This window comes from Mauremys reevesii, linkage group 15 (assembly GCF_016161935.1).
Source record: "Mauremys reevesii isolate NIE-2019 linkage group 15, ASM1616193v1, whole genome shotgun sequence".
Classification (NCBI taxonomy): Eukaryota; Metazoa; Chordata; order Testudines; family Geoemydidae; genus Mauremys; species Mauremys reevesii.
The window spans coordinates 19,597,178-19,614,287 of record NC_052637.1 but is presented as its reverse complement, the minus strand read 5'-3'; the positions used below and the strand labels follow the sequence as shown (position 1 = coordinate 19,614,287).

The following is a 17,110-nucleotide window of genomic DNA, read 5'->3' as shown; positions in this document are numbered from 1 at the left end:
ACATAGTCATGTCGGCCAGAGGTTTGATAAAACCACATTCCTGACTGACATAGATTTGCCCCAGTGTAGATGCACACCAGCTGTGTTGGTGGAAGAAAGCTTCCATCAATGTAGGCAGATGAGAGGAGGGAGAAAGGAGGGATAGTTGTACCAGGGCCTTGAGCTCAGGGGACCCCCCAAAACATCTTTAACATCTGTGTAAATAAAGTGAAATGAAAAGAGGTGGACCCAGTGAACGTGATGTACCAGGGACCCACATTTCTCTCAATGGGTATTTGGATGTAGCTACCCCAGTTCAGGGAGGTGATGTTCCTTTGCCTCCGGAACCCCTGTTGTCAGTGTAGGCCGCATCTATTCTACGGTGTTATGCCAGCAGAACTCTGCCAACAGCCATACTGGTATAGACCCCAGAACGAAGCCACAGTGTTAGTGTTTCCTGTTGTTCTCTAGGCTCGTATTGAGGAACTGGAGGAGGAGATAGAGGCTGAACGTGCCTCTCGGGCTAAAGCAGAGAAGCAGCGGGGTGATCTCTCCAGGGAACTTGAGGAGATCAGTGAGCGTCTGGAAGAAGCTGGTGGAGCCACAGCGGTTCAGATTGAGATGAACAAGAAGCGTGAGGCAGAATTCCAGAAAATGCGCCGAGACCTTGAAGAGGCCACTCTGCAGCATGAAGCCACAGCCGCCGCCCTCCGGAAGAAGCACGCGGACAGCACAGCAGAGCTTGGGGAGCAAATCGACAACCTGCAACGAGTCAAGCAGAAGCTGGAGAAGGAGAAGAGTGAACTGAAGATGGAGATTGATGACCTGGCTAGTAACATGGAGACTGTCTCCAAAACCAAGGTACAGAGCTGTGTATTGAAAGTGCTGTCTTCAGCCTAAGTGTTATTGCAGATGAAAAGAGCAGAGGATTTATATTTAATTATATCAAATTTACATGTTAGCAGGGTTTAAAAGAAGGGTAAGAGCTGTACATGTATTACTATGAGTTGGTGTTTAGTAATTTTGGCATTAATACAATGATAACTAATGGGTATTTTGGTTTATAAGATAAGAATCAAATGCAGGATTGAATAGAGTCTAAGGCTGATGGCCAATGTTTTGATAGGAAAGAAACTTGAAATCCAAAGGCCTCTACCTTCATTAGCCCAGGTTAGTACCACGTTAGCAGGAAAGAGCTTCACAATTATTATTACACTGAAACTTTAATTAAATGATTAAAATTTAAATAATAAAAGGAAAAACATTAAAAACTTCTGACAGATTAATTATCTTAACATCACTCTTTTTAACTTTCCTGTCTTTTTCTCTTCTGCCCTCCCTTCCCTGGGAATAATAAATACGCAATAAATCATGATTTAAAATAAAAATCAAGGACTCTGCATCTCAACTAACAATCTGTGCCTTAATTTAAACAAGTGAGATAACATTTGAATGATTTATGATAATACATTATCACACACTACTACGTATCGTGGGGCATAGCTTCTATAAATCCTGCAGCCTTAGTGATGTAAGTCCTTACTATAGAACTGTTTTCACTCTTAAATGCTGGCTAGCATTTTGTGGTCCAGGAGCATTGCAGATCATGTGATCTCAGAATACAACAGAGCCAGTTGTGTAGCCTCTTTCCTTTTGTCCATTTCACATATTGCAGGCAAACCTTGAGAAAATTTGCCGCACTCTGGAAGATCAGCTTAGTGAGATTAAGACAAAGGAAGAGGAGCACCAGCGCCTGATCAATGACCTGAGCACTCAACGAGCTCGTCTACAGACAGAAGCAGGTAAGACACTTATAAGTGTTTGCTTCAAGGCAGAAATTTGACCAGTCTATGCCTGAGAATTGGGATACTTCTGACAATGGTGAATTTATCTCTCTATGGCTTAGAATCTACCTGCCATTCTATGTGATGCCTATAAACACTCTAGATTACCATGTGTCAGATCATTACCAAGTAGAAATTCCTTCTTGAATACTTCATGCGAATAGAATAAAGACTGAAAGATTTTTGTTTTATTTTGAATACATCACCGAATGCATTGCTACTGCCGTTACTGCTAAGAATAATAAGGAAGAGAGGGGAATCATAGAATCTCAGGGTTGGAAGGGACCTCAGGAGGTCATCTAGTCCAACCCCCTGCTCAAAGCAGGACCAAACCCAACTAAATCATCCCAGCCAGGGCTTTGTCAAGCCTGACCTTAAAAACCTCTAAGGAAGGAGATTCCACCATCTCCCTAGGTAACCCATTCCAGTTCTTCACCACCCTACTAGTGAAAAAGTTTTTCCTAATGTCCAACCTAAACCTCCCCCTCTGCAACTTGAGACCATTACTCCTTTTTCTGTCATCTTCTACCACTGAGAACAGTCTAGATCCATCCTCTTTGGAACCCCCTTTCAGGTAGTTGAAAGCAGCTATCAAATCCCCCCTCATTCTTCTCTTCTGCAGGCTAAACAATCTCAGTTCCCTCAGCCTCTCCTCATAAGTCATGACACACTAATTAAATTTGCAGAGGATACTTATATGGTGAGAGTAGCAAAACCCAGCAAGGATAAATATAATAAAAAGGAACCTAGAGAGATTAGGAAGATGAGCAGGAAAATAATACAAGATGCTTTTTGGAAAGATACAACTAGAAGATTTATGGGGAAATGAACCAAAGTACATGTACTTGATGGGTGGGGGAACTCTGAGAAATGGGAACATTGAGAGAGGTCTGGGAGACACACTGGACCCCAGACTAGATTTACATTTGCCAACTAATATGACAGCAAAGAAGCTCAGTGCTGTTTTGTGCTGAATGGGCAAATGCATCACGTCACAAAACAGGGCGGTTCTAAACATGCTGTATTGAACATTGTGGGGCCATTTTTACAGCAAAGGGTTAATTTGGATGTTCCTTTGCACGTCAGAGCTAGGATTCTACTTTAGGGTTTTTTTAAATAATTTTAGGCTTCAACTTTTTAATGTCAATACATGATGTAGACCTTTATTAACTACATGCAAGGCCTTTGAGTATATCAGATTCTTTTGGCATGACTCTCATCAAGGAAATAAAAATTCCCACAATTCCAAGCAAATTGTCTAGAGTCCATAGGCCTTAAAGCACTGCATTCTTTATTCTGCAAGCTGGGAGGGATAAGGAGCAGGGACCAAGGTGGGGTGGCAGGGGCTCCTGGGAGCGTAGAGTAAGCTACCTGCTTGAGGCTTCTAGGAGGAGATGCGTCTAGGGGCTCATGGGCTAGGTAAGTCAGGGTGGTATGGTGGGGGGCACCTTGAAGGGGAAGAGGAGGGTCTGGCTGGAGGGGAAGAGGAGGATCAGGCTGATTGGGGGATGCCTGGGAGGGGAAGAGGAGGGTCAGTATGATGGGGGATGCCTGGGAGGAGAAAAGTGCGGGGGGGTCAGGCTGGTGTGGGGTGTCTATCTGAGGAAGAGGAGGGACAGGCTGGCATGTGTGTCCAGGGATTGGAGGTCAGTGGCTGGTGTTTCTGACGCTCGGCGATGGCAATCCCCTTTGGGTTCCATTAAATCTGGCCCGGCTGCCCCCGCTGTCATGACGGGGGGAGACAGGGGCAACTGGGCCAGACTTCAGTGAGTGGTATAGTGACCTGCTTCATGGGGTTGCAGGCTACCCAGGTTTGGCACCGTAGGCAGATGAATTGGCAGGACTGGCGCCCTAAGCATTGGGTCTCTTCTTAGTGCTCTCCCGAATGCCATGGCGATCAGAGGGGGCTTCTGGGAGGAGTCTGGTTTCTCGGGTCGCTTTTTGGGCTTCAGCTTGTCCATGTCTCCTTCTGCCTCTTTGTCATCTTTGGGTCCTGGGAGCTGGGCATCTTGGTATTCAAGTCCACCCTTCTTCTCAGAGGAAAAGAACCAGCTTGCTTGCTTGGCAGGTGAAGCCCAATCCCACAATTGGTGTCTTAGAGTCAGTCCCTTATTTGTATTGATTTGGATCCAACATGTGTCTGGAACCAGCTGAGACTCAGAACCCCTTTCCCTGAGGAGCTGGCAAAGTTCCTCTCTGAGCCCTCCCTGTTTTTCAAAGGCGGAGAAGCATCTGTGGTTCAGGAGGCTCACACAGGTTCCAATGCGCTAATGTATTTCCTCTTTTCTGATTTGTATGGTCTCTGGCAAGTTTTGCTTTCATTGGAAACTTTCTCCCTGTAGCTGAAGAGCCAACTGGGCCCTGTCATGTTAATTTTCTAAGTCCCATTTCATAAATATACCCCAACAATTATCTTACTTTGCAAATGTTTTCCAGAGCAAAAGAAGAAACAGAGAGTTGGTATTAAATTTTTAATAAATGGCCATGTATATTTAAATTAAATATTCTAGATCTATTAATACTAATATATTTCATATTCAATTTTTTAAGTCTTCTCTGAACTTTCTCTACCAGTTTAGAATAGTTATCTCAGCTGGTTATTTGGGAAAGTCCTGGTGACATGATCCGATCTCTCAGGGTATGTCTACACTGAAAGGAAGCCCAGGTTCAAGCTTAAGCCTAACCCCCTTTTTGACTACACACAAATCACACGAACCCTGGGTTCAGACACAGGGTCTCAGGACCCCCTGGGGTCCAAGCCTGAGTCAAGCCAGGACCCAGGGTCCAAGCCCTATTGCTTTGCAGTGTAGACACTGCTCCACAGGACTCATGCTCTGGGAGTTTGCCAAAAGTACTGCACAACTCCACAGGCTGACTTTCTTTGTCCTCCAAACAATCAAGTTTTCCTCCACTGCACCATGAACAAAGGGTTAGAGTGGCCACATTTTGGGATGGTGCTAAGAAGTCTGGGATGTGGGTGGCTGAACTCGGTCCTGCATAATGTAGCATAGACACTGGAGCCTCAGTTTGGGACCCCGGGTTCAACAGTTCCTAACCTGAGGTTACAAATGAGTGTAGACGCTCAAACTGTAGGTTAACAAACCCAAGGTCTTCTAACTCGAGTTCTATTAACCTTGGGCTTACATTGCAGTGTAGACAGACCCCTAGTGAAAGGTGGATAAGTTATTATTCCTGATGTCCCATACGTGAAAATAACAATGCTGAGTCCTATGGTGACCTGAGGTTGTGAAGGCATCTTTATGGTCAAGAGTAAAAGGAAGCAATCAAATCTCATTGCAAAGCTACCACGTTATTGGGCTTGGCTGGCACAGACATTCATTTTAGTACTGGGAGACTGAGCGCAAACTTGTGTGGCTGTACAATGAGCTGAAAACTTCCACCCTGAGCCCTGAAACCAAATCCATGGACCTACTCTGAAATCAATAGGTGCAAGAGTTTAGACGAAGGTTTCTAACCATCAGGGGAGTGAAATTCTGAAACAGCCTACCGAGGGAAACAGTGGGGGTGAAGGACCTCTCTGGCTTTAAGATTAAGCTTGATAAGTTTATGGAGGGAATGGTTTGATAGGATAACGTGATTTAGTCAATAGGTCAATAACGTGCGGCCACTGGTAATTAGTACCGAGGGTCAATGTTGGGATATTGAAAGTCTTTTTCCTGAGTGTCTGGCTGGAGAGTCTTGCCCGCATGCTCGGGGTTCAGCTGATCGCCATATTTGGGGTCGGGAAGGAATTTTCCTCCAGGGTAGATTGGCAGTGGCCCTGGAGGTTTTTCGCCTTCCTCCGCAGCATGGGGCAGGGGTCGCTTGCTGGAGGATTATCTGCTACTTGAAGTCTTTAAATCAGGATTTGGGGACTTCAACAGCTGAGTCAAGGGAGAGAATTATTTCAGGAGTGGGTGGGTCAGCTTTTGTGGCCCGCATCTTGCGGGAGGTCAGACTAGATGATCATAATGGTCCCTTCTGATCTTAAGTTCTATGATTCTATGAAGAGGAAAATGATTGGGATACAGGTGCTCTCTCCCTGATTCTCAGAAGGCTGTCCAGGGGGGAGGGATAGCTCAGCGGTTTGAGCATTGGCCTGCTAAACCCAGGGTTGTGAGTTCAATCCTCAAGGGGGCCATTTGGGGATTGGTTCTGCTTTGAGCAGGGGGTTGGACTCGATGATCTCTTGAGGTCCCTTCCAACCCTAACATTCTATGATTCCCTTTATATACACATTTGGATCATTCGAGTCTTGGCACAATGCCAAGCTAACCAAGACATGCTGCCATATTTACAGACTGTATATCACATGCCGTGTCTAGGGTTTAAGGAAGATAAGGAGCCTCCAAATTCCACAGTTCACAATGCTCCAAAATTCTTTAATCCAACCCTGACCAAGGGGATGAAGGAACTAGTAATGAGAAATGATTTAATAAGATAATAACATACAGTGTGGCTAAGTGATAACTTAAGTTTATTTTAATGGAAATATGAATGGTGGAAGACTATGTTTAGTATGATGCACCCAGGGTATAAGTAGGATTACTGGAATGAAACTAAGAAAAGAAAATTTAGACTCAATATTAGGAAAACCTTCCTGACAGCGAGATGTACTAGACTTCTACAGGTGATGAGTCTATAAAATTATATGGGACTAGAAAAGTGGACTAGTGAAAGCCACTAGAAAATGTACTGTAGGGAACACGAGATTGGCAGAGAAATAGACTGGATGATGTAACAGGAGTTTCTCACATCTAACATATGATTTTGTCTCATTTGTGAAAAAACATTATTTCCATAATTTTCAGTTGAGTCTCATTAAATCCCTCCTATTTCACTTTGTCCTTTTCAGGTGAATTTTCACGCCAGGTAGAGGAAAAAGATACATTAGTTTCTCAGCTCTCAAGAGGCAAGCAGGCTTTTACCCAACAGATTGAGGAACTGAAGAGGCACCTAGAGGAGGAGATAAAGGTGAGGATTTTTCCAAAAGTATTGTCTTCATCTGAAGGTTGGAAGTTTCATTTGATGCCTGATTCATCATCTACAAAGGATGCTTTAACCTCATATAAAATCATACCAGTTTGGAAACTAGACAGGGAAATGACTTATTAAGTCACCTAGCACAGCCCCTTACAATGCAGGTAATTTCCCTGCAGCGTATTTATATTTATCTGGATCAATTTTAAATGCTCCCATACAATGGGGTTTCTACCACTCCATCGACAGACGGAGGATACTGTCAGAAGTATTCCCAGGATATTTAGCAACACTATACTAACACTGTTGTATCTCCAGGCTAAGAACGCACTGGCCCACGCCTTGCAGTCTGCTCGCCATGACTGCGACCTGCTCCGGGAGCAATATGAGGAGGAGCAGGAAGCCAAGGGTGAGCTGCAACGCACCCTGTCCAAGGCCAACAGTGAAGTTGCCCAGTGGAGAACCAAATATGAGACGGATGCCATTCAGCGCACAGAGGAACTGGAAGAGGCCAAGTATGTGCTGGGATGGGGGAAGGACTGGAAGAAACCAAGAATGTAATGTGGAAATGGGAAGATGCCAACAATATGCCCAGAACATGGAATATATGGGGCCCAGATGGGATGTATGGTAGAGAAAAAGAAAAACTAAAGTGTATATATCTCCTGGGAAACAATAGGGAGAAAGTCCAAGTGCAGTAGTGTCTCCAAGATTAGGAGAGGGCACATATTATGTATGTACTGGGGTCACAGCCCAGAAGAGGTGACTTGTATTCTCACAAATCCCAGAGCAGCTGCACACAGTTTGTTTCCCATATTGCTCACTAAATGGGAGCTGTATTTACAATCTTCCAGGAAGAAGCTTGCCCAGCGTCTGCAGGATGCTGAAGAACATGTTGAAGCTGTGAATTCCAAATGTGCTTCTCTTGAAAAGACGAAGCAGAGGCTGCAGAATGAAGTGGAGGACCTGATGATTGATGTGGAAAGATCTAATGCTGCCTGTGCAGCTCTGGATAAGAAGCAGAAGAATTTCGATAAGGTATTTCAGCCTTGTGGGTGTTGGATGGAGCATCCTCTAGTCATCTCTGTTGTTGTAAGGTCTTGTTGTTCTTCAGGTTCTGGCAGAATGGAAGCAGAAATATGAGGAAACGCAGGCTGAACTGGAAGCTTCCCAGAAGGAGTCTCGCTCTCTCAGCACGGAGCTGTTTAAGATGAAGAATGCTTATGAGGAAACCTTGGATCAACTTGAAACTCTGAAGCGTGAGAACAAGAACTTGCAGCGTAAGTCCCCGGATTTCTTCTCTAACATGGGCCTTCTGGAAAGCTTGTCAACACTCTAAAGTGAATCTATCTGTGCCTGTGGCATTTCTAAGGAGCCTCTCTCTCTCTTTGGGCCCTTTGTCTGACTGCGTTATTTATCTGTAACCCAACAGAGGAGATTTCTGACCTCACGGAGCAGATTGCAGAGGGGGGAAAGGCCATGCATGAGCTGGAGAAAGTGAAGAAGCAGATTGAGCAAGAGAAATCAGAAATCCAGTCTGCTCTGGAGGAAGCTGAGGTACACACACCATTAGTCACTGCTTTACAGAGAGAAAGTCAGAAAACCTTGGAGCTGTATCCTATTGTAAACATGGTGGGATAATTCACAGGGACAGGAGGACAGCTCATGCTGTCCTGGAAGTTATGTACTCAGTGCCCATACTACCCATAGCACTACATTACAGGCTGTGGGAGCATTTAATACTTTATTTGGAAGGAAAAATCTATTTATGTCCCTTTATTAACCCTTCACTTGCTCTTCTTAAGGCTTCACTAGAACATGAAGAGGGCAAAATCCTCCGCATCCAACTTGAGCTGAACCAGGTAAAGTCTGAAATTGACAGGAAGATTGCTGAGAAAGATGAGGAAATTGATCAGCTGAAGAGAAACCATATCAGAGTTGTGGAGTCCATGCAGAGCACCCTGGATGCTGAGATCAGGAGCAGAAACGAAGCCCTGAGGCTAAAGAAGAAGATGGAAGGGGATCTGAATGAAATGGAGATCCAGCTGAGCCATGCCAGCCGCCTGGCTGCAGAGGCACAGAAGAACCTGCGAAACACACAAGGAGTGCTCAAGGTACAGTAAGCCACACATACTTAGTGTGATAGCTCAGCTGGTCTTTTCAGCATGGCAAGGAGTCTGCGCCTCCAGGTAATTTCTCTCACTCGTTTTACAGGATACCCAGATACACTTGGATGATGCTCTCCGAAGCCAAGAAGACCTGAAGGAGCAGGTGGCCATGGTTGAGCGCAGAGCTAACCTGATGCAGGCCGAAATTGAGGAGCTGAGGGCAGCTCTAGAACAGACAGAGAGGGCCAGGAAAGTGGCTGAACAGGAGCTTCTGGATGCAAGTGAACGAGTGCAGCTCCTGCACACCCAGGTTAGGGTCTAGTGTGAAAAGAAATCCCACAAACCCCTAAGCAGGAGACTGCTCTGTATGTTCCCTGCTCCAAAGAGCAGCGCTAGGAGGTGTTTAGAAGATTTTTATTCCTGAAATGGCCTTTATGCTAATGTCCATAGGATAGACCTTTGTTAAACAGAAAGCAAGAAGCTACAAGGCCATCCTTGGTTTTCCTCATGTTGCTGTGTTAAAGGCGACACAGGGATGATGAAGGTTATAATTGCAGTGATGTGATGGAGCAGGGCAAGTGTCTCAGAGGCTCTGGGAGTGGCTTTCCTGCCTCTTATACAGTTTCTGGCATTGGATACTTTTAAGTCATCTCTGCCATCCCCTGGGGCTCAGGAAGTATTTCTACACAGTGATTGTTTTGTTTTGGAAAGGACCAGATTTACAACAGTTGGCACATTGGGTTTGTCACAGACTATGGGGGTAATTTCTGTGAGAGCTCTTAAAATATTCACAGCATATTCTCCAAAGAGCAGAGATAGGCAGCGTTAAGAAGCAGTAAAGACCTTTTCTGAAATGAGCATTGTGGCAATATTCAGTAGGATGGACCATTGCTGAAATGGAAGCAGAAAACTGCAACTCCATGTTGAAGGCTACATGGGGGTTGTGAAGGTCAGAGGGAATTACAGCAATACTTGAAGTTGAGTGATGGAGGGGGATATCAGGGACCTCGGTAGCCTTTTGGAATCATTCGGAACCAATCTGAAGGGAGAGCTGGTGGGTTTCCTGCCTCAGACGTAGTTGCTGTCGATGGATACTGTTAAATCATCTTTGCCACAGATGATATTTGGGGCGAGAAAGTGTTTCTAAAGAGCAATTATTTTGCTTTTGGAGTTGACCAGATTGCACCAACTGGCAGGTATTTCCAACCTATTTTCACAAGGGATGATATCACCAGTAGACCTTAAAAGATGATCTTCCCATTGTACCTTTTTGTAATGACACACATTGAACTGTGTGCTATACTAAATTGTCAGTACACGGTAATATATATCAAACATGTGCGTGAGGTGCTTTCTGTGTTTGCCAAGTACTCCTTACTGCTACCTTTAATAAGGGAATGAGAAAGATATTTCTTTGTATTAATATAGTCCTTATTCACTCACTACTTCTGTCCTTCCTGCAAGCACACAGCCTTGGTATACTGGGTTTGTCACAAACTGGGTGGGGAGGGGTAATGTTTTTGAGAGCTCTATCTCAAAATATTCACAGCACGTCACTGACTATCTGCCAGTGTTCTGCAGTGATAATTCATTTAGAGGAGAGTTCTGTTTTACAAAATTTTAATAGTAACCGGTATATTAAATACAAATATTCAGTTCATGCTCCAGAGTCAATATTTTGGGACTAACTGTAAACACATCTTGTCTGTTGTTGTTAAACAGAACACCAGCCTGATCAACACGAAGAAGAAGCTGGAAACAGACATTTCCCAAATCCAGAGTGAAATGGAGGAGACAATTCAGGAAGCACGTAATGCAGAAGACAAGGCCAAGAAGGCAATCACGGATGTGAGTTGAAGGCACCTTTCTTTGGAGAACATGGCCATGTTTGCACCTGAAATGGCTGGTTTTCTGGACCGGTTTCCTTTCTTTATTCACTAGGCGGCCATGATGGCGGAGGAGCTGAAGAAGGAGCAGGACACCAGCGCCCACCTGGAGAGGATGAAGAAGAACCTGGACCAGACGGTGAAGGACCTGCAGCTCCGTCTGGATGAGGCAGAGCAGCTGGCACTGAAGGGTGGCAAGAAGCATATCCAGAAACTGGAGGCTAGAGTGCGTATTCCCCATATTTGTGCATTTAGGAGCATTTCCTATGTCCAGTCACAGTGAAACTCAACGATCCATTTCTCATTTCAGGTGCGTGAGTTGGAAGGTGAGGTTGACAATGAGCAGAAACGCAGCGCTGATGCTATCAAGGGTATGCGCAAGTATGAGAGAAGAGTAAAGGAACTGACCTATCAGGTAAAGACAGTGATGAGCTGCCAAAATATTAACAACAGGTTCCCTCCCCCTCACCCCACAAGGGGGTTGTGCCCCACCCCCACAGGGGTCGTGCCCCATCCAACCCCCCATGTTCCTTAGCCCCCCCCAGGACCCCTGCCCCATCCACCCCCCTTCCCTGTACCCTGACTGCCCCCTGCCACCCAATCCAACCCCTCCTCTCATTCCTGATGGCCCCCCGGGACCCCTGCCCCATCAAACCACCCCTTCTCTCTGTCCCCTGACTGACCCTGGAATCCCTACCCCTGACTGCGCCCCACCGTCCCATCCAACCCCTGCTCCTTCCTGACTGCCCCCCCAGGACCCTTGCCCCCATTCAATCCCCCGGTTCCCTGCCCTCTGACTGCCCCGACACTAATCCACCCCTCCAACTCCCCTTCCCTCTATCCAGCACCCCTTCCCTGCTTCCTGTCCCCTTACCACGCTGCCTGGAGGTGGGGGCTGGGCCGGGGCCACAGGCTGGAGCCGCTCAGACGGGGCCGGGCTGGGCCGCTTGGCCAGGGCCGGAGCCGCTTGGCTGGAGCCGGGGCCAGGGCTGGGGCCGGAGCCGGAGCCGGAGCCGCACCACCCGGCTGAGGTCGGGGCTGGGCCAGAGCTGCGCTGCCCGGCTGGCCGCGGTCGGGGCCGGGCTGGGCCGGAGCCACTCCACCCGAGGACGGGGACGGGGACAGGGTTGGGGGCCAGGCCGGAGCCGTGCGGCACCTGGAGCCCTCCTCACGTCCCCACCCTCCTGCCCCAGCTCAACTGCGGGAAGCCGCTGCTTCCTTCTCAGCCCTCCCAGGCTTCCCGCGCGAACAGCTGACTCATGGGAAGCCGGGGATGGGGAGGAGAAGCCAGGGGAGCATTCAGGGGAGGAGGCAGAGGCAGAGTGAGGTGAGCTGGGGCTGGGGGAAGGGCAGGGAGCTGCTGGAGCTTTTGTTAAATGTAAAAGCCCTTTTCGAACCGGTTGTCCCTCGCAGGACAACTGGTTCTAAAAGGGCTTCTAAATTTAACAACCAGTTCCTGCGAACCAGTGGGAACCGGCTCCAGCTCACCTCTGGGTAAGGAGGGAGGGCCTTTGTGCTGTCACATCCTTCTCCTGGGAGCATGAATTGTTTGTACCTGAACCTGCAGGGCAGAATTTTTATTGCCATTCTCAAACAGCAAGACTTTTAATAGTAATACTATGAAAAAACAAAGAGTTCACCAGGAAATCATTTGAAAGACTATTAAAATATCCATGTTATAACCTTTTTATCCTACTTACCAAAATGTTTTATATGGAACATTGCTTTCACTGTATAATATGAAGGAAATAGACAAATAATTAGGAAATGAATTGACTCTCTTCCATTACAAACTCTTTTTAGACTGAAGAAGACCGCAAGAATGTTTTCAGGCTCCAGGATCTGGTAGACAAACTACAACTGAAAGTGAAAGCTTACAAGAGACAAGCTGAGGAGGCTGTAAGTATCATTCTGAGGCAGGCAAATATTCATCCTCTGATGGGATAGAAATTCTGCTACTTTGAGGAGAATTATATTAAGTTGTTTTCAACTGATTGTCTGTCTATATGCCTATCTATCTAAGCCCCTGGGATTTGTTTGATGCCTTAATGGTTGTTTTTTGCACAACAGCTCAAGTACACAGAGAATTAGTTTGTGTTGGCCATTGTAACATCCCTTGTAGACACCTGGATGGGTTCAGAGCAACGTCATTGGGAGAGGGCTTCCCACAACACAGTGCCAACCCAGAACAATGGAGACTGCAATAAACACAATTTCATTCAGATATAAATAATACCTTTAATTTGCAATTTTGCCAGAGCCAGAAAATGCTGTCACCTTATCAAAGAACGTTTCTTCCCCTGGGGCAATGGCTGAGGTACTTCAGTCTTGGAACAAATCAGGATTTGTGTAGCAGAGCTTGCACATCCTTTGGCCTGTACCTGTTCGGTTTACCACTCTTGTACATTCTTTAGCATGGTGTTATCAGTCTGGTGGAATATTTACACTCCTCCTGTTTTTCAGGGGTGCTTGTACATTTCTTGAAAAGAATTTGTAACAGAAAGTTATGGGCAACTGAGAAAGGGGTTAGAATGGAAGCTACCTGAACTACAGTATACACTACCTACTCAAATATTAAGTACATACAGTAAATACCATTAAAGTCTTTTTAATATAAAACTCCCTCTTATCTTTCCCAGAATGTAAATCACCTGTCCAGTAACTCTTCTAATTATTTAAATCCCCACTATCTATCAGAATACTTTTGATTTCCCTGCAACAATACACAAAAAATAAGGAGCCACTCCGTGTGTGTGTGTGTTTGTGTGTGTTTCACACAGGTAGATAGATTTGCACTAAGGAACTAAAACTTTTTTGAGGTTTTTGTGACGGGTTTATAGTGCTTTTGATATAACACAATTGATCTGTTCCTTTCATTCAGTTCTGTCTTCCTCTTCCTTGTAAGATACATCTCACTAGAAAGTACCAATTGCCCTTTTCTTGCAAAACCATGAGCACACATTCTAATTGTATGAAAGGTAATTTTTTTGTGAATCTAATAAAAAATCTATCAAATAGGAGATTTTTTATACTGCTCATCTAAAATGTTCCCCTTAAAATGCTTATGAGCTAGAATGCTGTGGCATCTGTCATTTGGATTTCTTCACTGTCCCATCCACTGTAGGATAAACTTTTTGTAACAATCATATGTTTACTGTCATTTTGCAAATGCAAAAGACTCCAGCATTATCAATGAGCATACACAGCTAAAGATACATAACTCTTAAATGTTTGCAAAGGTATTTCAATTAGTTTTAAATAAATTTTCTAAATTAGAAAATGATGAGGTAAGAAGTGGTCAGTGGATGACAGAGTCTGGGCCTTCCCCTTGGCAAAGAATTGCATCGAATCATGTCCCAAATGTGGGAGAAGGGGAACTGTTGGCCTTTTGGTTTTCACAACTCTCTCTCCATCCTCAGGAGGAACTATCCAATGTCAACCTCACCAAGTTCCGCAAGATCCAGCACGAGCTGGAAGAGGCTGAGGAGCGGGCTGACATTGCGGAGTCCCAGGTCAATAAGCTCCGGGTGAAGAGCCGCGAGGTTCACAAGAAGATTGAAGGAGAAGAGTGAAGATGTCTCCATGCTGCAAAGTGACTGAAGAAATGCACAAAATGTGAATCTCTCTGTCACTTTGCTTTGTAATTATTGTTTATTCTGTCCTCAGTTTCTGGCAAATAAAGATTGTAGAGAGCTTTGCATACAAAGACCCAGAAGTGGCTTTTGTGTTGTACTCATTAGCTCTAGAGTCTTATTAAGGTTTGTGCACTTATATTTTTCTAACTAAAAATACACTAAATATTTGTAAACTGTCATCCCTACATTTTAAAAGAATTTGGGCCACCCTTAAGATAATCCAATCTGACCTCGTGCAAATACAAGGCCACAGAATTCACCAGGAATTCCTGGAGTAAAGGAAATTATTCTTCTGTATGATGACAGGGAATGCTGTCAGCCCATCCAGTCTTGATTCAAAGCCACCAAGCAATGAGGAAGTTACCACATCCCTTGGTAATCTGTTCCACTGGTTAATTACTCACACTGTTAACAAGTTGTATCTTATTTCCAATTTGAGTTTTTCTAAATTCAACTTCCTGGAACTTGTGTTACATTAAATTGACCCCACAAATCAGATCCGCTCCCTGTGTAGTGTGGCAAATGGCCAGTGATATTATGGTGGGTGCTGTGCTTTCCCTTCGTGTGATGAGTCAGGGTGCCACCTCTTGCCCCTATTCTTGGGCATCGAGGACTCCACTAGTACCCTGGTAGGAGAGAGAAGGGGAGCGGAGAAGGGACTTATGTATCTCCCATCTATCACTCTCTTGCTGCACTCTGGCCCTGCTGTATCACATATCTTCCTTCCCCTTCCCACCTCCTGCTCAACACCACAGGGTTGGGCAACTTAGGATGAGAGGTAGTATGCTTCGGTGGTCCTAGGATGATCTTTCTAGAGGGCCCACTAGGTCCATGGCTACCCTTTTGAAAGGAACTTCAGTAACAGGCAAGGGCACCAATGGGACCCGTAAATGAGGCCGGGGGATGTGCAACTGGCATTCTGGGCAGGAGGTGCTAGACTTCCACCTATACTCCCAGCCAGTAAGACCTCCTTAGGACTCTATCCAGGGTCTTATCTACTCCTAATAAATGGCTGTGAGCTAGCTCTAACACTGCCCTTGGGTGCTTCCTTGGCGCTAAGAGCATCTCTACTTCTCCCCCTCCCCCATATTTGGGCTACGTGGTACAACAGATTGTGTTTGACCACCTAGTATGGACCTGGGCCTTTGGTTTTCCCCTCTGTGGGCAAGCCATTTACCTTCACTACCTCCTCCCTCATGTTCGCATAGGCTTGGTCTTACCCAAAATTCTCACATGAAAATAATTCTTGGGCAAGTCTGGTTAAAGTTGGCATGGGTGCCTCAATCTCAGTCTGGGGATTGCAGCCCCCCCCTGGCTCTACTGGGGGGAGTAGGTTCTCAAATCCTGCAAAGTCCCTACCGATTAAGACCGGGTAGGGGAGTCCGGAGACCACCCCTGTGGTCACCTTGGTAATATTCCCCTAGATCTCAACCCGCACTGGAATCATGGGGTAGAAATTTGTAGTGCCATGGACGCACATTACTCCTGTGGTTTTGGCCCACGTCAGTTGTTCTTGCCCCACTAATTTCCCCAAGACCAGTGTGACAGCACTCCCAGAATCCACCAGAGCTATGGTCTCGATGCCATTCATTTTTACCGATCTCATGTACCCGCGTAGGGTCACTGTGACCCCCACCAGGCCGATTAGGTTACATTCCTCCCTGTGATACCCCAGATTGCATTGCATGGGCTCCTTCCTGTTGGGCCATGGGGCTGCTATGTGCCCTAATTCCCCACACTCGTAACACTGATACTTTACCCTGGTTGTCGCCCTCTGCATTGGGCTATTCGGCCCACTCCCCCGGCCCCCTTCTCCCAAGCCCCCTGGTCCCTTCAGGACCTTGGGCTGTTCCTCAGTGCCCCTCCTTCCAGTTATAGCTCTCCTGGAGTTCTCGATAGTCCAGGGCTTCAGGGTTGGGACTGGCTTCCTGGTCTGTCATGCCTCATCTCCTGAGGTCTGGAACAGTTCACTGGCTGCCAGCTGTCTCTCTACCAGGGTAACCAACTTGTCATAGGTGGAAGGGTCATTCTGGCCAACCCAGGCTCAGATGCCCGAGGGTAGCCCCCTCGTATATTGGTCCAGCACCAGGAGCTCCATCATTTTCTCAGAGCTGAGGGCCTTGGGCCACAGCCACTTCTGGGTCAAGTGGATTGGGTCACACAGTTGTGACCATGGTGCCTTGTCCGCACTATACAGCTACTCATGGAACCTCTGGGCTTGCAATGACGTCGTTGCTCCGGATCTAGCCAGGATCTCTGCTTTCAGCTGGGGGTAGTCTGCCACAGCCTTCACGGCCATATTGCAGGCCTCCCCACACAGGAACGGGGTGAGGATGCCAGACCACTGATCTCGGGGCCAGGCCTCCTGTAGGGCTCCCCTCTTGAAGGCCAAGAGGTACGCCTCCACATCATCCTCCTGCATCATTTCCTGCAGGCAGTTGCTGACTGGTACGGTCCGTGTACCGTCACAGCCACGGCTCAGCTCCATATGGGCCTTCATCTCGTTCACCATTTCCTGCAGCATGGCGCGGTCCTGGGCGGCCTGGCTTATCAGCAGGAAATTGGTCTCCTGCTGCAGCCGTACTGCCTCCTGTTGGGCGGCTGCCTGGAATTTGTATTGAATTCACTGAGTTGTTTCAGTCAAAACTATTTTTTTTTCAATTAAACATTTCAATCTT

The 17,110-nt window shown here is 46.4% G+C and overlaps 1 protein-coding gene across 2 annotated transcripts in view; it reads left to right on the top strand.

The window, feature by feature from the left end:
• The window catches only part of LOC120383845 (myosin-1B), an 84,800-nt gene extending 70,309 nt beyond the window's left edge, over nucleotides 1–14,491 (top strand). The window contains exons 27-40 of one of the 2 annotated variants that reach the window (XM_039502131.1): nucleotides 451–840; nucleotides 1,655–1,781; nucleotides 6,679–6,797; nucleotides 7,122–7,318; nucleotides 7,658–7,841; nucleotides 7,918–8,083; nucleotides 8,236–8,360; nucleotides 8,609–8,917; nucleotides 9,018–9,221; nucleotides 10,634–10,759; nucleotides 10,853–11,023; nucleotides 11,108–11,212; nucleotides 12,601–12,696; nucleotides 14,217–14,491. In XM_039502131.1, coding sequence (XP_039358065.1) covers nucleotides 451–840; nucleotides 1,655–1,781; nucleotides 6,679–6,797; nucleotides 7,122–7,318; nucleotides 7,658–7,841; nucleotides 7,918–8,083; nucleotides 8,236–8,360; nucleotides 8,609–8,917; nucleotides 9,018–9,221; nucleotides 10,634–10,759; nucleotides 10,853–11,023; nucleotides 11,108–11,212; nucleotides 12,601–12,696; nucleotides 14,217–14,369 — 2,472 coding nt within the window. In that variant the 3' untranslated portion in view covers nucleotides 14,370–14,491. The remainder of the gene's footprint in view (nucleotides 1–450; nucleotides 841–1,654; nucleotides 1,782–6,678; nucleotides 6,798–7,121; nucleotides 7,319–7,657; nucleotides 7,842–7,917; nucleotides 8,084–8,235; nucleotides 8,361–8,608; nucleotides 8,918–9,017; nucleotides 9,222–10,633; nucleotides 10,760–10,852; nucleotides 11,024–11,107; nucleotides 11,213–12,600; nucleotides 12,697–14,216) is intronic. The other variant, XM_039502132.1, reaches the window with a different exon arrangement.
• Nucleotides 14,492–17,110: the final 2,619 nt, after the last annotated feature.